This window comes from Pan troglodytes, chromosome 20 (genome assembly GCF_028858775.2).
Source record: "Pan troglodytes isolate AG18354 chromosome 20, NHGRI_mPanTro3-v2.0_pri, whole genome shotgun sequence".
NCBI classification, from domain to species: domain Eukaryota; kingdom Metazoa; phylum Chordata; class Mammalia; order Primates; family Hominidae; genus Pan; species Pan troglodytes.
Genome location: NC_072418.2, coordinates 12,558,637 through 12,578,600, shown reverse-complemented (window position 1 = coordinate 12,578,600; position 19,964 = coordinate 12,558,637). Strand labels below are relative to the sequence as shown.

Genomic DNA, 19,964 nt, shown 5'->3' with positions numbered 1-19,964 from the left:
GTTTATGAGGCTTGGCCTTTATTAGAAACTCAGCGCTTGGGGGAGGGGAGGTCCCCTGGGGCCAGGCTTTAGTTGCTCAGGTCCCTAAGCTCTGCCAGCCAGGCACCCCCGCAATCTGGGCTGGTACCCATCAAGTGGAGGGGGAATAGGGCATGCAGGAATAACCACTTCTCCATCAGACCCACAGCCCCCCGACTGAACAGGGGATGGGGGTCAGGCATGCCACATCCACAGCCCCCACACTGGCAGGGGACCCCATCTCCCCGCCACCCGCCCCAGGATTCCCTCTGCTCCACCTTCAGGCACTAAAAGCCGTGTCTGCTCCCATCCCCCTCCCTGCAGGAGCCCCCTCCAGTCCGGGAGGGCCCTGTTGCCATGGTAACTGCAGCTGCAATGGGTGCTGGGCCAGGTGCCGGGTTGGACCCACGAACCTTCTGGAAGCCCCTGAGATGGCAGGGAAGCAGATCTCAGGGTGCTGGGCAGCTGGTCAGTGCCCATGTCCCCAAGAGCCAGCTGCTGTGACTCCCCCTGGCCCAGGGCAAGGGGGAGCCTCGGGGGAGAACTTGCAGCTGGGACCCTTAGGATGGGGGGGGCCATGATCCCCTCCCCACGACATCTTCCCCGCTATGCTTCCCTGAGGAGAAATGAGACACAGGAGAGCAGAGCAGTGGTTCTGGGTTTAATTGGGGGTGAAAGGGTGCTGCACAGTTGCTCAGAGGGCCCATGGCTGGGCCGCACGAGTGTTCGCCTTTGCGAATGATCAGAGGAGCGTGGCCTAACTAGAAACAATTTGGCCCTCGAGTCTGCCTCCAGCACCTGGGGGGACACGGGGTGGCTCTGCTGACCAGGCCTTCTCTTTGGAACACCCCTCCCACCACACTGCCCTGGGTCTGGGAGCCTCCCACCCCTGCTGAAGTCAATTCCTTAAGGGAGAATCTGGCGGTCGCAGCCCCAGCTGGGGATGGACAGGGAGTGGGGACCCCAGGGCCCCCAATCTGGAAGGGCCCCCTCCCAGCCATTTTGGGAACAATAAATACTGTGTGACGGTGGCAGGGAGTGGGGGGTTCGGCCACTGGCTGGCGGGCAAGGGGGAGCTGGCCGGCCTAGCCGCCCTGCCCTGCCCCGAGGCCAGGCCTGGGCTCCCCACCCTCACTCAGTGCGGAGGATGATGTGGATGCCGGAATCCGTGAACACGGGCCCGCTCATCTCTCCCGTCCGCAGCGCAAACGAGGCGTCTTCAAATGGCTTCTGCATCTGACCTGGGAGCCAGGAGGGGTGGTGGGGGTGTCAGGGCTGGGCTGGCAGAGGCCAGGATGAGGCAGGGCGGGTGGCAGCCGCGACAGATGGGGCTCCTGCCTGCGCTGAGCCTCACACTCGTCCACACTCATCCGTCACCGTGTTTATTGCCAGTGCTGAGCGGCGGCCCAGCTGGGGGTGGCAGGGCCATTAAGGAGGCCCTGGGAAGCCCGAGGACAGCATGAAGGATAGCAGGCAGGGCTACGGCCGCCGCCGCGCATTTAGGGGCCACTTCGGTGGTGAACTCATCTCCCTGGGCCCAGTTCCCAGCCCTACCATGTCATCTGTCCCACCAGCCTCCTCGGAGGAGGTGGGCAGCTGCTGGTACCATGCTGCCGCCCCACCCCACTAAGACACCTGCACACCACACCCTGCAACCCATCCTGGCCTCTCCCTGATGTTGTTCTGTAGACCCCGAGGACTGAAGAGGAGGAGGCCTAGCCCCCTCTGTCCCTGATTTCCACTGTCCTGGCCAGACAGGCCCAAACTCAGGGCCACCTCCTCTCACCCCTGGTTTCCCCACCTTTGAGAGGGATTCTGGGGGACAGGTCCTGGGACTCTCAGGGCCCCCAACCTTAAACCACAAAAAGGAAGAGGCAGAGGACAGGATGTACCCGCCTTGGTGGGCCTGGGATGAGGACATCTGTGCATAGACACACAAGAGACCATGCCCCCTGGGGTAGAGATGATGCCAGGAAGAAAGTACTGCAGCCCCCTCCCTGTGTGGCCCTGGCCCTGCCCAGCAGAGCAGCCTCTGAAGCCTGAGGAAGGGGCTGTGCTGCCACCTGCTGGACCCCGAAGGCCGGTGTGGCACCTGGGAGCCCAATGCCCAGACCCTCCTGGCCTCTACCCCTCAGGGTGGTAAGGGTCACCCGACCTGGTGGGGCCCATTCCTTGCGCACCTCTGCTGAAGGCACCCAGGTCTCCCCTGGCCTTGGCTGAGCTGCAGTCGCTGAATTGTGAGGCCAGAGACTCAAAGTCCTCCTCTCCCGACTTGATCTTCTGGATGTAGCCTGTGGACATGGAACGGAATGGGAGTGCCAGGTCAGGGGCGGGGGGTGGGGCCTGACCAGACAGGATGGAGGACTCCAGAGCTGGCCAGAGGGGGAGGCAGCACTTCACTTGGAAAGCCTCCCCCCACAGGTGCACATGCTCCCCACAACCCCTCTCCTCACACATACCTGCATGCGCAGTCACACCTGTCCTCACCCACACCCAAGAAGAGGCGCCTTTCACGAGCATGAGCACTCAATGCACCCCGCCAGTCATCCATGAGCCCTGCCACCCTGCAGGTCTCACATCCCTGCTCCCGCTGTCACTCTCACCAGCACACACACATGCACACACACACACACACGTGAGGGAAAATCTACATACAAGCTGGATGGGCCAGAGGAGAGCAGCAGGCAGGGAGAGGCTGACCCAGGCAGGGGGCTGGCCCTCCGGGCCCCCTGGGCAGAGGTGGGAGAGCTGTCCAGAGAAAGCCCAGCACTGCCACGGCAGCCCATGGCCCCAGCTGTCCCATCTGGGAAGAATAGCCTGGCACTGGGATGGGCCTCCAAGGCACCCTGGTGGGCTCTGCAAGGGACACTCGTGGGCTGTAGCCCCAGGGTCCCAGAGGCAGGCAACATAGCTCTTCTCCCGGCTCCCCACCTACAGTCTGCATGCTGGCAGAACTCAGGGTGGCCCCACCCTGTGTGGCCCAAACTAGCCCATCGGCTCTGACGCTCCAGGAGGCGGAGGAGGCCAAGGCTGGTGGAGTTAGGAGGAAGAGGGCTGCCAGCAGAGGGGGCAAGACAGCAGCAGAGTAGCATCTGAGTGACTCACGTTTCGGAAGCCAAGTGGGGAGGGCTACGTGTGTGTGCACGTGGTGTGTGTGGTGTGACTGTGTGTGAGCAAGTGTGTGTAGGCACTCTTGTGCATGTGCCAGGTCGGGAGGAATGGCCTACCGCCTTCCTGACTCCAGGCCACCCCCAGGAAGGTGCCCATGGGCCAAAGCCTGCCCTACCCCAATCCTCCTCTTGCTCTGACACAAACGGGCGTCCCTTCCAGTGTCCTCCCTAGGCCAGTGGTGCGACAGCCCCAGCAAGCCAGGGCAGCCCTCTGGGTGAACTGCACCCACCCCGTGTACCCTAAGGCCTGGCAGCCACTCTCCAGGGACACCAGTTCTTCTCTCCAACGTGAAGGTCACCCTGACACACTCAGTAGGGGGTTTCTTAATGTCACCCTGACACTTCTACCCTTGCTCCTTCTGACCTAAATGATGCCATGACACACCTGCCGGCCAACTTGCCCAGGACATACATAGCTGATACACTGGCCTGGAGCCTGTCGGAGAGCCACGGGAACACTGCTGGGTGACCTAGCCAGTGCTGGGAGGCCTGGACACCCAACCGTGGCACCTGCTGAACACACTGGACTGATCCAAGTGTCCCCAGGGCCCCTCGGCCTCACACTCTAACCTGCTTGGGACTGCAGTGGAAATGGTACCACTGTGAGAGCACAGCCATAGCTCCCTGTTTGGCTGCATGTCATGGCAGCCACCAGTGTCCTGGTATCTGAGCTGGATGTCACCACGACCTGCTGCCCTGACATCCCTGTGCCTCTCCGCCTGACAGTCTTGTGCCAGTGGCTGTGACATGCAGCATAGTGCCCGGCACCGAGCAGGACCCTGACCAATGTCCCTTACTGTCATCATTCTTCCCCTCCATGGGGACTGCATCCCAGGGATGACGCAGCCTCTACTGCTCTGCTCTCCCTATCCTTGGCCCTGCCGGCCCACGTGTCCTGGTCTGACAGGGACATCGATGCCATACAGGGCCCCAGCTTCTGTTGGGATGGCACATTACAGAGGCTTCTGCCCGTGATGCCCTGGTTTGATCAGAATGCCCCGCTTCCAGGGCTGCCACGAGGTCCTCCTCTGTGCCAGACACATCCACCAGTGACTCCGACTTAAACCAGATGTTGCTAGGACCCCCTCCCACCCCTCCTCTCCCTGAACTTCTAGGTATCTCCTTGGCCTTAGGCACAGAGCACTGGAGTCCCCTGTCCCTCCTTCTGTCTGGACCACTAAGCCAGCCAGGGGATCGCACGGTGCCCCCAGGGGTACCCACCTACTTCAGGGAAGCAGTACTGGCAGTACTGCCTGCAGGTGCTGAGCGTCTGAGGAGCCAGGCCCAGGCCCTGAACAAGCATCACCTTGCCACAGCCCCCAGCGGCCAGGGCTGGGGACACAGCCACAGGGATCCCTGAAATTGGACAGCCCGCCCAAGTTGTCCTCTCTCACACACATAATGTGCAAGCCATACCACTTAAAAACAAATAAAAGCCACACTTTGGCACACCAATAGCTCATATCACCCAGATCTGCCTCTGACCTGCCAGCTCTCTCAGAAAATTTTCTGCTATGATGGGAGCCTGCAATGACTGTTTTTGTTTTCCTTTTGCAGAGATGGGGTCACACTATATTGTTCAGGCTGGCCTCAAACTCCTGGGCTGCAGCAATCCTCTTGCCTCAGCCTCGCAAGTAGCTGGAATGATTTTTTTTTTTTTTAAACGCTTTCTCTTGAACCTGGGAGGTAGAAGGTACAGTGAGCTGAGATCGTTGCCACTGCACTCCAGCGTGGGCAACAAGAGCGAAACTCCATTTCAAACAAACAAACAAACAAAAACGCTTTCTTCCTGAGTTCCTGGTCTGTGAGGCTGACCTTGAGGGGTTTGGTCCTGTGTGTCTTGTTAGCTCAGCCTGTACCTGACCCCCCGACAATGACATCCTCCGACTCCCACCTCGCAGACCTTGGTTTAAGCCTCTTGTCCCGCCTGAAACTCACCAGCTATCCTCTGGTCTCCCCCAGAAGCCTCCCCTAATCCCCCACTGTGTGAGGTGCCTCCCACTAGGTGCTGCATTTACTACCATCCTATTGGTGGGTTGCTTGCCCACCTCACAGTGCAGGAATGGAGGCTGCTGGGTTGGCCTTGTTCATTGCTGCACCCTCAGAACCCAGCACTGTGCACAAAACAGGTGTTCACGAATGTTCAAGAAGTTAATGAATAAATGAGACAGAAATAGGCCATGGGGAAGGAGGGAGACAGGGATCTACCACGGGGCTTGAAGCAGAAATGCTGGAATCTCATGCCCTGTCTGCCTGAAACTCAGGCTGCCACCCTAAGGCCAGACTTCCTGGGCCTCCTCCAAGACAATGTGTCAGCCTTGCCCGACGACGCCAAAACCCGTGAAATTTGATGGGGACTGTCGGGTGCTGGAGCCCCATCCTGATTCGATGTGGCTCCAGCTTAGAACCACACAGACACAGGGTGGCCTCTCCAGGAGCTCCCAGTCTGGAGCAGGGGCCTCCACCTGCTTCAAGGTGTTCAGGACCCCCTGAAATTGTATGCAAAACAGAATGGCACCTATCTGTGCTGGCAGACCCCAGCCAGCCTGCTCACAGTGTATCCCCAAGGTCCAGGAGGACATGTTATGGGTGCTGACTCCAGACTCCATCAGGTCCAGATCCTACCTCTGCTGCTCCTGAACAATGAGAGTCTGGCAGGTGACTTTACCTCTTGGAGCCTCACTCAACTGGCCTGTAAAATGGGGTAACCGCTGCTCCCACGTTGGAGCCTGTTCCAAGGAGTGAATCAGTGACCGCTTAAGCAGTGGCTGTTGCAGAGCAGGCCCCTGACAGATCCAAACTGCCCATCCGTTATGGACTCAATGTTTGTGTCACCCCAAATTCATGTGTTAAAGCCCTAACCTCCAGTGTGGCTGCATCTGGAGATGTGGACTTCGGGGAAGTAACTAGGGTTAAATGAGGTCATAAGGGTGGGGCCCTGATCCAACAGGATTAGTGTCCCTTTTTTTTTTGAGGCAGAATCTGGCTCTGTCACCCAGGCTGGAGTGCAGTGGTACAATCTTGGCTCACTGTGACCTCTGCCTCCCGGGTTCAAGCGATCCTCCTGCCTCAGCCTCCTGAGTAGCTGGGATCACAGGCGTGCGTCACTACATCTGGCTACTTTTTTTTTTAGTATTTTTAGTAGAGATGGAGTTTCACCATATTGGCCAGGCTGGTCTTGAATTCCTGACCTCAGGTGATCCACCCACCTCAGTCTCCCAAAGTGCTGGGATTACAGGCATGAGCCACTGCGCCTGGCCAGGATTAGTGTCCTTATAAGAGACACCAGAGAGCTCGTGCTCCTTCACTCCATGCACATGCGCCTGGGGAATGCCATGTGAGTGCACAGTGAGAGGGCAGCCGTCTACAAGCCAGGAAGTGGGTTCTCGCCAGGAACACAATCTGAGGGAACCTGGATTGTGGACTTCTGGCCTCCAGAACTGTGGAAAGTGATGACTGTTGTTTAAGCCACACTGTGTGTGATATTTTGTTACAACAGTCCAAGCTAATGCACATCAGTGACCTAGGTGGGAGTGAGGGAACAAATGGGGTAGTCCTTGACCCCAAAAATGTTTCGAGACGTGCTGTCTCCTCTGCCTTGCCAGATCATTATGCTGCTTCCAGCATACTTCCCCCAAGCTGCCCAGGCACCAGAGGGGAAGGGGCCTGGTCGGGGAAAGAGGTGACAGGGTCAGATCTGAGAAGACCAAGATCCAGAAGGAGGGGCTAGAGGCCGGCCCAAGGCCAGCAGGCTGGAAGGGCGCCAGTGACCTTGAGGACCCCGGGACAAAGGGGCTGACCTGGATGCTGGGATGGTTATGTGAGTAGGACAGCTGCTCATAGTCTCAGCCTTGCTGGGACCCTCCAGGCCCTGGGCATGTGAGGGGTGGCTGTCAACAGATCTGGGTGGAGAGCGGGCAGGGAGGGCTTCTCCACGGCCCATCCTCCTTAGACAAGGACACTGGCAATGACTCCCTTGGATCTCTGACAGCCTCTGGCTGTGGCCCAGCAGCTGCAGAGGAGCCAATGCTGGGAAAAGGAGCCTCAGCAGAAAATGTGGAGGTCCCGGCTCTCTCTGCAGGCAGCCTGTCCCTTCAGGGCAAGGGCGGAGCACCAGATCTAAATGGGCACTGATGAGATTTAGCCCGGCTGCCAGCTGGGGAGTGAGCTGCCCAAATCATGATCTCCTGATCACCCGGCATGAACCCTCGAGGGGAGAACATCCACTTCATGGAAGAGAAAATGAGGCCCAGGTGCCCAATGCCTGCGCCGACACTGCACATGATGATCTGTTACCGAGTGTACCTCGGCCGGGGCCACCTCACTGCATCCTCCTATCGACCTCTGAGGAGATCTGCCCCAGCACCATCTCAGGCAGGAGGATACCAGGAGAGGGAGGTCGTGGGCCAAGGTCATCATCTGTGTGCTGAGCCCACCAGGCCTCCTGTGGTCCTATCCGGAACTCTTTCTACGGGCTGTGGGGTGGCAGCAGGGGCTGCCCGTGAGCAGAGGCCTTGACTTGACCTCAGCTCCCCCACCGTCCACACCCAAATGACTGGGGCTGAGGCTCCACCACGCAGAGCGTGCCAGCCACTGAGCCCATCGCTCCTGGATCCTCATAGGCACCCTCTCCCCATTCTACAGATGAGGCAACTGAGGCCCACACAGCTGGCACTGAAATCCAGCCCTGTACGAGCCCAGGGTGGGCCACACTGTTCTGCCCTGACCCTCCCCCAGACATCCCACCCCTGCCCACCTAATCCATCACCCAGTCCTCTCTATCCTGCCTCCTGAATCTCTCTTGGGTCTGCTCCCTCTTCTTCTTCCACTTCCAGCCCCCAAGTTCAAGTCACACCGCCTCTCGCTCCAATTCCTCCCACAGCTTCCACCAGGTGGGCAGGCAAGGTTCCTGCTGACATTCCAGAATCTGCAGGTACCTACGGTGAGGCCTCAGGGCCTGGCTACTTACCAGGTGCACCTGTCCAACCCAGAGATGGGGGAGACACCCTCGCCCACCACACCCAGACCCATGCCCTCCTCACTATCCCCACCGACCTCAGCCTTCTGCCAGCTCTCACCAGGATTGCTTGGAGCAGCTCTGTCCTGTGCCTGGCTGCTCTGCTGACCCCCAGGAGCCCACTTCATGCCGCTCCATCCCCAAATGCCTGCACCCTCCTGCTCACTCTTATAGGGTCTGGAAGCCTCAGAACAGAGACCACTAGAGCTGGGAGGACCCGAAGGGTCTCTCTCCTGCCTTCTCCCTCCACTTCTTCTTCTTGCTCTGGGGCAACCAAAATCTCTGAAGGTTCTGGGCCTTCCAGCTTCCCTGGCCCTTGACATTCTAGCTTCACAGATCTCTGCTGAAAGCAGAGCACTGTGGGTTCCTCTCCTGGTCCCACATGGGCACATATGTCCTGCTGCCTCCAGGAAAGAACCCAACCTCCTCACCTGACAAGGACCCTCCTCAACCTGGCTGGGACCTGCCCGTGAAGGGTCTCACCACCCCCTAGCTCCCTCAAAGCCTTCCCCAGAGTCCTGGCTACATCCTAGTCCTAGGCCTTTACTTCTGCCCCGTCCTGTGCCAGGAATCCTTCTTGCTTCCTACTGGCTCATGAAACAAGGCTGTGAGGGCTGACTCTGGGCCAGGCTTTGTGTGGCAGGATGGGAATACAGGGGAAAGAGAGAGATCCAGTCCCTGCCCTCAGAGGTCAGGAGGCTGGCTCTTCAATCAGTCTTCAAGATTCTGTGCAAGAACTCGGCTTCTCTCTACCATGCTTACATATAAGACTAACGGGTGGCACTTACTGTCCTAGATGCCATGTTGGGGGTGTGCATGTGTAATAACATCTTATAGGCCAACTGGACCAAGTGATGAGAGAGTAAAACAACAGCCAATACTGACCGAGTGTACACTCTGTGCTGGGCCCTGTGCTACCACAACCAACAACAGCAATGACAGTGACCACTAACAATGACAGAACATTTACCGATGCCAGGAGCTGTTACTCCCGCTTCACTGTATTAGCCAGGAGTCCTCACAACTACCCTGTGAGGTGGGTCTTATTATTCTAATACTAATTTTATAAATGAAAAAGACTGACAGCTGGGGGCGGTGGTTCATGCTTGTCATCCCAACACTTCGGGAGGCTGAGGTGGAAGGATCACTTGAGCCCAGGAGTTTGAGACCATCCTGGGCAACATGGAAGTCCTGTCTCTACTAAACATACAAAAATCAGCCAGGTGTGGTGTTATGAACCTGCAGTCCCAGCTACTTGGGAGGCTGAGGTGGGAGGATCACCTGATCCCAAGGAGGTTGAGGCTGCAGTGAGCTATGAACACTGCACTCCAGCCTGGGTGACAGAGCAAGACCCTGTCTCAAAAGAAGAAGGAGAAAAAGATTGAAGCCCAGAGATGTTAAGTAACTTGCTCAAGATCACATAGCTAGGACGTGGCAGAGCTGCATAGCAACCCAGGCTGTCTGGGCATGGTTGAGAGATGGGTTGTTTGGAGTAGGGACAGTCCAGGAGGTTTGGGGACTCTGAGAAAGGCATCAGACACAACTTACTGCAAGAATGGAAAAGTGTTTTTTTGTTTTTTGTTTTTTTTTTTTTGAGACGGAGTCTCGCTCTGTTGCCCAGGCTGGAGTGCAGTGGCACGATCTCGGCTCACTGCAAGCTCCACCTCCTGGGTTCATGCCATTCTCCTGCCTATCTCCCGAGTAGCTGGGACTACAGGTGCCCGTCACCATGCCAGACTAATTTTTTTGGATTTTCAGTAAAGACAGGGTTTCACCGTGTTAGCCAGGATGGTCTCGATCTCCTGACCTCGTGATCCGCCCACCTTGGCCTCCCAAAGTGCTGGAATTACAGACGTGAGCCACCGCGCCCGGCCAAGAATGTAAATGTTTTATATTCCCGCTGTCGAAGATGGCAGCCACCAGCTAAAGTATGACCAGTGCAATTGAGAAACCAATTTTTGATATTATCTTATTTACTTTTGAGACAGGGTCTTGCTCTGTCACCCAGGCTGGAGTGCGGTAGCGTGATCTTGGCTCATTACAACCTCTGCCTCCTGGGCTCAAAGGATCCTCCCACCTCAGTCTTCCAAGTAGCTGACACTACAGGCATGCACCACCATGTCCAGCTAATTTTTTTATTTTTTTAGAGATGGGGTTTTGCTATGTTGCCCAAGCTGGTCTCAAACTCCTGGGCTCAAGTGATCCTCCCGCACAGGGTGGGAGTGGCAGCCAAACTGGACAGCTTTAGACAGGGCTCTGCAAATGATGGCCTGCAGGCCAAATCCTCCCAGATTTTGTAAACAGTAAAGTTTTCTTGGCACACAGCCATGACCATGTGCTTGCTTACATATTGGTTATGACTGCTATCCAGTTACAAAGCAGAGCTGATAGAGACTGCATGGCCCACAAAACCTAAAATATTTACCATCTGGCCTTTAAAGTTTGCCACCTTGGTGCCAGACTGCAGAGGAAACACAGAACAGAGCAGGGAATAGCTTCCTCCCTTACGTCAGAATTAACTCACTATCTGCTGGCACTCACTACCTCTTTTTTTTTTTTTTTTTTTTTTTGAGATGGAGCCTCACTTTGCTGCCCAGGCTGGAGTGGAGTGGTGCGATCTCGGCTCACTGCAACCTCTGCCTCCCTGCCTCAGCCTCCCGAGTAGCTGGGATTACAGGCATGCGTCACCACATCTGGCTAATCTTTGTATTTTTAGTAGAGATGGAGTTTCACCATACTGCCCAGGCTAATCTCGAACTCCTGACCTCAGGTGATCTGCCCTCCCAGGCCTCCCAAAGTGCTGGGATTACAGGCGTGAGCCACCGCACCCTGCATGCACTCACTACCTTCCTGACTGCTCTCTCTGGATCCACCTATGTTTGTGACTCAGGCCCCTAGTGGATGATATTACTATTGACAACACTTCCCACAGACTGAGGGCCTACTGTGCAAAATCCATTGCCTAATTCCCTTGAACCTTCACAATGGTCCTCAGAGGATGCCCATTTTACAGAGAAAGCTGAGTCTAGGGGAGGTGACATGAGTCCCCTCCCAAAGGTCACAGAGTTCACAGAGGCACAGCTACTACCTGAACCCATGTCTGCCAGCCCCCAGGCTGGGTCCTCTGCCCCCACCTGGCTCACCCTCAAATGCCAGATGGAAAAGAAAGAGAATGGCTGCTGTGAAGGTCAGGGTCAGGTCATGCACTGGCGTTTTTGTGTTGGCCAACATCACGCCTGGCAGCTGAGCAAGCTGGGGTAAAGGGTCTGATGTGACTTCTACAAAGGCTCACCTGGGAGAAGCCTCCCTCCCAAGCCCCTGCCCTCGCCCTGCTCACCGTTGATCAGCTCCAGGGCCTCCTCCTTGGTCCGGGTGATCTTCTCCTGCCGCCAGGACGAGGGCCGCCTTGACTGGCTGTGCTTCACCAGCAGGTGTGAGCAGCGGACCCTGGCAGGCTCCCCCTGCCCGTTTTTGCCACCACTGCTGCTGTTGCCGCTGGGCCGCTCCCACTGGCTGGCGTTAGTGATGTGGTTGAAGTAGTACACTCGGCCTGGAGGGGAGGGCAGGCAGGAATTCAGCTAGGGTTGTGCTCCCAGGACACCCCTGGGCCCACAGCCAGAAGCCAGGGTAAGGGCCTGGCTTGCAGGGGGTGCCTTCATTCAACAAATCCATGGTGTATCCACCATGTGCCACAGGCTCTCCAGACATGGGCCAATGTGGCAGGATACAGTCCCTGCCCTTAGAGAGCTAACATTCTAGGTGAGAGCAGACAGGTGCTAAACAAGCAAACGAAACACAGGATAGTATCAATCCCTGATAACTTTAAGGACGAAAATAACCCAGAGTGATGGAACAGAGGAAGCTGGGGGACAGGGAGTGACTCAAACCATGCACTCAGCAGCCAGGCCACCTGGATTCAAATCTGAATCTGGGTTCAAATGTGATCTATCTTCCCTGGGCCTTGGTGTTCTCACCTGTAAAATGGAGATAACAGTTCCTACCTTAGGGTCATTGAAAGGACTAAATAATAATTTTTTAAAATTTTTAAAAGGGCTAAGCACAGTGGCTCTCACCTGTAATCCCAGCACTTTGGGAGGCCAAGGCGGGGTGGATCACCTGAGGTCAGGAGTTCAAGACCAGCCTGGCCAACACAGTGAAACCCCATCTCTACTAAAAATATAAAAAATTAGCCCGGCATGGTGGCAGGCACCTGTAATCCCAGCTACTGGGGAGGCTGAAGCAGGAGAATCGCTTGAACCCGGGAGATGGAGGTTGCAATGAGCTGAGATTGTGCCACTGCACTCCAGCCTGGGCAACAAGAGCAAAACTCCGTCACAAACAAACAAACAAACCAACATTAGCCAGACGTTGTGGTGTATGTCTGTAATCCCAGCTACTCGGGAGGCTGAGGCAGGAGAATTGTTTCAATCTGGAAGGTGGAGGCTACAGTGAGCCAAGATCATGCCACTGCACTCCAGCCTGGACGATAGAGTGAGACTCTTGTCTCAAAACAAAAACAAAAACAACAGGCTGGCTGGGCGCAGTGGCTCAGGCCTGTAATCCCAGCACTTTGGGAGGCTGAGGCAGGTGGATCACCTGAGGTTAGGAGCTCGAGACCAGCCTGGCCAACATGGTGAAACCTCTTCTCTACTAAAAATACAAAAATTAGCCAGACGTGGTGGCAGGCACCTGTAATCCCAGCTACTCGGGAGGCTGAGGCAGGATAATCACTTGAACCCGGGAGACGGAGGTTGCAGTGAGCCAAGATCATGCCACTGCACTCCAGCCTGGGTGACAGAGTGAGATTCTGTCTCAAAACAAACAAACAAACAAACAAACAAAAAATAAAAAATTAGCCATGGGTGGGTGGTACATGCCTGTGGTCTCAGCTACTTGAAAGGCTGAGGTGGGAGGATTGCTTAAGCTTGGGAGGCAGAGGCTGCACTGCAGCCTGAGCCACACAGTGAGACCATCTCCAAAAATAATAAGAAGAAAGCACTAAATAAGCTCACACATCTGCAAAATGCCTAGGACAGAAACTGGCACACATTAAGAGTGGGATAGCCTTTATTATCTCTATTGTATAGATGGCAAAATGGAGGCCTCACCTTTTGCATCTCTGGGAATGGCAGCAGTGGGTAACGCTTCCTGAGTGTTTACTCTGTTCCAGGCACACACAGGGGAAGGCAGGAACTGTACTCAGGTACTTCACACCCGAAAGCTCTGCTCTTAGCTACTACACCGTGCACGGTGCTGCAGAGCTAGGAACCAGCATTACTGGTGGCCCGATGTTACCCAGGGAGTGAGGGGTATGAAGGAGTGAAGACTGTGAACAAGAAGCTGGAAGTAAAGACCCTACTGGGTGCCACTCCAAAGGCTGACAGTTCGCCTGGGTGACATGGAGTGTCACCCATAAAGGAAGCCATCAGGGTTGAACTGAGCAGAAATGGGCCCAGAGCTGGGCAGAGCATCCGGTTTATGCTGGAGGTCCCAGCCACAGGCCAGGGCTAGAGCAGGGTGGGCGAGAGCGCGGGTTCCAGGTGCAAATGCAGCTGAGCTACTGACTCACTCTAAAACCTTGGCAATGGGCTCTAATCTCCCTGCACCTCAGTTTTCTCATCTGAAAAATGGGGAATAGAGAATAAGGAGATCAAACCTCATGGGGTTAATGAGGAGAGTCCATGTATCCAAACAGTTCACCAGAACCTGGCACTCAACCAAGGAGAATTATTACTGCAAATGCGATTGCTATGGGCTCTAGAGGCAGCAGAGTGACTCGGGACCTGCCCACAGATGCTGGGCCTCCTCCTCAGGAGTTTGCAGTGACACGGGCAGGGGGATTTGTAGGCAAAATGCCTAGGTCCTAATCCAACCCCCAGCCCCTGAAATGAATGATCTTGGACGAGTTCCTTCAGTTTTCTGACCTCAGTTTCCTTGCTGGTAAGATGGAAGTAGTAACTACCTGGCTCCCAGAGTTGCGGCAATTCAGAGAGAACTTAAAGCGCTTGACACAGAGACAAACATGCCCTGTTACTGGCAATATTATCACTGTGGCTAACCCTTAAATCGGGCCTAAGCACAGGGGCCATCGTCTGGCAGAATGTCACCGGCGATGTCGCAGACTCAGCATTAGGTGTACACAGCAGGGGTGTTAGCAGGGGTAGGTTGTGGACCCGAGGCCGGGCAACACCCTACGCCCTTTGCAGGGTACTGGGGTGTCTCCCTCCCAGGGGTGCCCCCGGGCCCAGCAAGGTGCACAGACGTCTCCCGGGGTGTCAGGTGCATTAGGCCGAGAGGTATCAGCCGGGCCGGCAGGGCCAGGGCCATCGCCCCGGACTCCCCCGACCCTCACCCGCCCAGCCCCCTGCCTCAGCTTCCTCAGGCTTCCCGGCGGCTCCTGAGGCTCGCAGTCCCCACAACAGGGCGGGCCGGGGCCGTTACCCCGGGGACGACGCGGAGGAGCCAGGACCCCATGGGAGGGAGGCAGCGCTGCCGCCGCGCCCAAGGGGCGAGCTCGAGCCCTGCTTACGCGGGCCCGCGCAGTCCCGCCCCAGCCCCGACCCCCGCGGCACCTGAGCTGCGGCTCATGCGCTTCTCCCAGCCGGGCGGCAGCTTCTCCTCGTCCGCCATCTTCCCTCCTGCCGCAGCGCCTGCTCCGCCTCAGCCGCGCCGCCTGTCGCCCGCGCCCGCCCGCCGCCGCTGCCTATTGGCTAGACGCGCTCCGCAACGGGGCCTGGCGGCGACGCCCATTGGGCTCCCCAACGGTCCGGATTGGCTTTCTGGCCTTCTATTGGGTAGAAGAAAGGCTGGGCGGACCCTCCCACGTTATCCCTGCGCCCCGCCCACGGCCAGCCTCAGCCTGGCCCCGCCCACTCGCTCTCCTCGGCTCCTGAGTGGTCCGAAGCGACGCGGGCCCGCCCTTCTCAACGCCCTTTAGCGAGCGCCAAAAAACTCCCGACCCCTTCTTGGCGCGCGTCGCCGCAGAGCCCACCCAGGCGGGATAGAGCTTATGGATTGGCTAATGCCGCAGCAACTCCCGCCTGCCTGAGCCGTTCCCGGAGGTCCGCAAGCCCCCAGCCCTCCCATGCGGAAGAGTCTGGCTGGTGCAGAGGTAACGGCGGTCCAGGAGGTACTTGGGCGGGGCGGTGCTGCCTCTGCTGTTGCCATAGCAATGCAGTTGCCTTGGAGATGAGCACCTAAGTACCCAATGCTTAAATTTGGCTCCTCTATCCTCCCTCTTCCCACCTGTTTCCCCCAAATGTCCAAAGCTAACCCAGCCTCTTATTTTTTGCAGGGCTCAACTTTTCCCTAGGCTCTGGACCCAAAGGCCTTCCACGTCCTTTGGAACCTGCTTACTTCCTTTATTCCCTCGCAGTCTGGCTCCTTCCTCCATCCTGGGTGACCAGTGGGTGCCGACATTGACATTCATATAAGAACACGGAGGAGGTGCAGGTGGGAGGAGATGAGCTCAGTTTTAGCCAACTTAAAATAGAGTCTGCAGAGCCCGTGGGACACAGGGGAGGTATTTGGGGACCCAGAGTTGGGGAACTGTGGGTAGATATGGGAGTTGAAGACACTGACAGCAAAGGGTGCAACTACAGTTCACCTAGCATAGAACCCTATGTGACCATTAAAAAGAATGAGGCTCAGTGAAGTGAACTCATAGGGAAACCTGCCCACAACAAATTAGACGCAGGATGCAATAGAAGGCTAAGAGAAGTCTGGAGCCAGACTTGGGTTTAAAGCCTGGCACTGACACTTGCTATGCGACCTTGAACTGATTACTTAACGTTACTCTGTACTTTGGTTTCCCAATCTGCAAAGTGGGGTTAAGCAATTACATCCTTCTGTTTGATGTGAAGATTAAATAAATTAATCTACATAAAGCACTCAAGCCAGGCTCGGTGGCTCACACCTGTAATCCCAGCACTTTGGAAGGCCGAGGTGGGCGGATAACCTGAAGTCAGGAGTTCGAGACCAGCCTGGCCAACATGGTGAAACGCTGTCTTTACTAAAAATACAAAAATTAGCCAGGCGTGGTAGTGGGCACCTTTAATTCCAGCTACTCGGGAGGTTGAGACAGGAGAATTACTTGAACCTGGGAGGCGGAGGTTGCAGTGAACCGAGATCGCGCCACTGCACTCCAGCGTAGGTGACAGAGCGAGACTCCATCTCAAAAAACAAAAAAAGTTTAAGTTTTAATAGAACATTTTGTTTTTTACAAGTATGTATTAGCATAATATTAAAAAGATACTTTTTATAAAGATAATTTTAGACATGGGCAGTTACAAAAATAGTAGGGTTTTCATGTACCCTTCACCCAACCTTCCCTAATATTAGCGTCTTAAATAAACAATAGAACAGAATTCTCAACCAGTAGCGATTTTGTTTCCCAAGGGACATTTGGCAACATCTTGATACATTTTTGGTTGTTACAACATCTTCAGACATTTTGGAACAGGAGATACTACTGGCTACTGGCATTTAGTATTAGATGCCAAGGATGCTGCTAACATCCTTCAAGGCAAAAGAATTATCCAATCCAAGGGCTGAGCGTGGTGGCTCACACCTGTAATCCAGGGCTTTGGGAGCCCAAGGCAGGAGGATCGCTTGAGCCCAGAGTTGGGGACCAGCCTGGGCAACATGGCAAGACCCTATCTCTACAAAAATAATTCACTGGGTGTGGTGGCACGTGCCTGTAATCCCAGCTACTTGGGAGGCTGAGGTGGGAGGACCTCTTGAGTCTAGGAGTTAAGAAGCTGCAATTGGCCATAATCTTGCCACAGCACTCTAGCCTGGGTGACAGAGGGAGACTCTGTCTCAAAAATAAATAAATAAATAAATAAAAATAAAAGGCTGGGCACGGTGGCTCACGCCTGTAATCCCACCACTTTGGGAGGCCAAGGTGGGAGGATCAAGAGGTCAGGAGTTCAAGACCAGCCTGGCCAAGATGGTGAAAACCCATCTCTACTAAAAATACGAAAATTAGTTAGGTGTGGTGGCGGGCGCATGTAATCCCAGCTACTCGGGAGGCTGAGGCGGAGAACTGCTTGAACCCCGGGAGTGGAGCTTTCAGTGAGCCAAGATCGTGCCACTGCACTCCAGCCTGTCTCAAAAAAAAAAAAAAAAAAAAAAAATCCAACCCAAAAAAGTCAACAATGCCAAAGCTTAGAAACCCTGCTATAATATAATTATCAACACTAAGAAACCAATATCAATATAATACTATTAACTAAACCACAAATTCCCCCCAATCCTGTTTTCCCACTAATGTTTTTATGTTCCAGGATGGGTGCTCACTGCTCCTGGAGTGTCACTGTTTCTGGTCCCTCTAAGTGGATAGAGCAAGGAAATATACATATGTATACACATCTATATGTATCAATATATCTGTTAAACGAAAACCATGAATTCAGACTGATGCCTCCAAATCCAGTCCTACAAGGTTCATTTTAAGCACTCCCATCTCCTGTTTTATTTGTAACTTCCTTCTCCACAGTGAGACACCCAGCTCTCATTATCTACAAGTTTACTTATTTGTTCAACCCTGTTTGTGTGTATTACATGGGCCCATGTGCCCACACCCACACACACAAAAGTAGTTTCAAAATTGCTAAATCATGGCTGGCCCAACAGCTCACACCTATAATCCCAGCACCTTGGGAGGCTGAGGCGGGCGGATCACTTGAGCTCAGGTGTTTGAGACCAGCCTGGCCAACATGGTGAAACCTTGTCTCTGCTGGAAATACAAAAAATTAGCCAGGTGTGGTGGCTCGTGCCTGTAGTCCCAGCTACTTGGGAGGCTGAGGCAGGAGAATCGCTTGAACCCGGGAGGCAGAGGTTGCAGTGAGCTGAGATTGCACCATTGCACTCTAGCCTGGGCAAAAAGAGCAAAACTCCATCTCAAAAAATAATAATAATAAATAATAATTAAAAAAAAAGCATAGAAAAGCAAACTATGGAATGGCATATAAATATTATGGGACATATAATTATCCCCGTATGATAAAAACTCTAGGTTATTCCAGAAAGTTTCTAGAGTCACTCAAATGTATTAATGCCCACCACTGGTGGGAGGAGTGGTATAAGAAATAAGAAATTCAGGGCCGGGCGCAGTGGCTGACACCTGTAATCCCAGCACTTTGGGAAGCTGAGGTGAACGGGTCATGAGGTCAGGAAATCAAGACCATCATGGGTAACATGGTGAAACCCTGTCTCTACTAAAAAAAATTAGCTGGGTGTGGTGGCATGCACCTGTAATTCCAGCTACTCAGGAGGCTGAGGCAAAAAAATCACATGAACCCAGGATGCGGGGTTTACAGTGAGCTGAGATCATGCCATTGCACTCCAGCCTGGGCAACAAGTGTGAAACTCCATCTCAAAAAAAAAAAATTTAAATTTAAAAAATAAAACAGGACAGGAGCAAGGTTGACACAAAGAACTGTGGCCAGGGGAACAGAGGGACAGTTGGTCTCCTGTCTACTCACACCTAGAGGAAGAATACAGCAAATAACATTATGTGCCAGGCATCCTGCTATTCTAATTGCATGATCTCATTGAGATGTGGGTGCCACTGTAGTGCTCATTTTTAGAGGATGAAACTGAGGGTCCCAGAGGCTGAAATCCCACTGCTAAGGATCAATCAAAATTCAAATCTAGTCGGTCTGACTCTTGAGGCTGGGATCATGTAGCCACACTTATAGTGCCACACTGCCTCACTGTCTACTATCACGTTTTGTCTTGAAAAGAAGTGCTAGGGCCAGGCATGATGGCTCGTGCCTATAATCTCAGTACTTTGGGAGGCCAAGGCTGGAGGATCATCTGAGGTCAGGAGTTCAAGACTATTTTGGGCAACATAGGGGAGACCCTGTCTGTACAAAAAATTTCAAAATGCCAGACGCGGTGGCTCACGCCTGTAATCCCAGCACTTTGGGAGGCCGAGGAGGGTGGACCACTTGAGGTCAGCAGTTTGAGACCAGCCTGGCCAACACGGTGAAACCCCATCTCTACTAAAAATACAAAAATTAACTGGCATCATGGGGCATGCCTGTAGTCCCAGTCTCCTGCCTCAGGTGAGGCAGGAGAATTGCTTGAACCCAGGAGGCAGAGGTTGCAGTGAGCTGAGATCGTGCCACTGCACTCCAGCCTGGGCGACAGAGTGAGACTCTGTCTCAAATAAAATAAATAATAATAATAATTTTAAAATTAGCTGGCGTGGTGGTACACACTGCCCAGCTACTTGGGAGGCTGATGCAGGAGGACTGTGTTGAGTCCAGTTCAGGGCTGCAGTGGGCTATGAACGTACCACTGCATTCCAGCCTGGGTGACAGAGCAAGATCCAGTCTCAAAAAAAGAAAAAAAAAAAAAAAATGCCAGGAACTGTGGATGTTTAAACATGCTTTAAACTCATCTATACCTCCTCACAATATGCCGATTGAAAGCAGACATGAAGTAAACGCAATTATTTCCAGTGGATAAGGAAGTAAAGGCTTACAGAGGTTAAAAAATTTTGCCTAGTGTCACTCAGCTGCTTGGTGGCAGAGCTGACATTCCACACATGGTCTGTGTGATTTCAGAATCTGAATTCCTAACAATTATATCTACTGTCATTAGCCGGAGGTTCTTTGCTTTATTAGGGTGACAATAATCCCAGAGTCTCTTGACCTTCAGACACCCACAGCAAACCCCAGAGCTCTCTCTGGGCTCCCACACAGACTCCCAGCCTGCTGGTCTACTCTGCCCTCATGGATCCAGTTGAT

The 19,964-nt window shown here is 54.3% G+C and overlaps 1 protein-coding gene across 2 annotated transcripts; it reads right to left on the bottom strand.

Annotated features, from left to right (window-relative positions):
- Positions 1–666: 666 nt before the first annotated feature.
- Positions 667–14,948, bottom strand: PIN1 (peptidylprolyl cis/trans isomerase, NIMA-interacting 1). Of its 2 annotated transcripts, XM_016934959.4 has the most exons (6): positions 14,778–14,851; positions 13,314–13,366; positions 12,116–12,179; positions 11,543–11,755; positions 2,199–2,309; positions 667–1,259 (listed from the first exon to the last, which is right to left on the bottom strand). In XM_016934959.4, exons 2-6 carry the CDS (start codon positions 13,320–13,322, stop codon positions 1,150–1,152), a joined length of 507 nt encoding a protein of 168 aa, XP_016790448.1. In that variant the 5' UTR covers positions 13,323–13,366; positions 14,778–14,851; the 3' UTR covers positions 667–1,149. The 2 variants fall into 2 exon arrangements, with proteins under 2 accessions (XP_016790448.1, XP_001161990.1); XM_001161990.5 differs by lacking the exons at positions 12,116–12,179; positions 13,314–13,366 and having other exon boundaries at positions 14,778–14,948.
- Between the last annotated feature and the right edge of the window lie 5,016 nt (positions 14,949–19,964).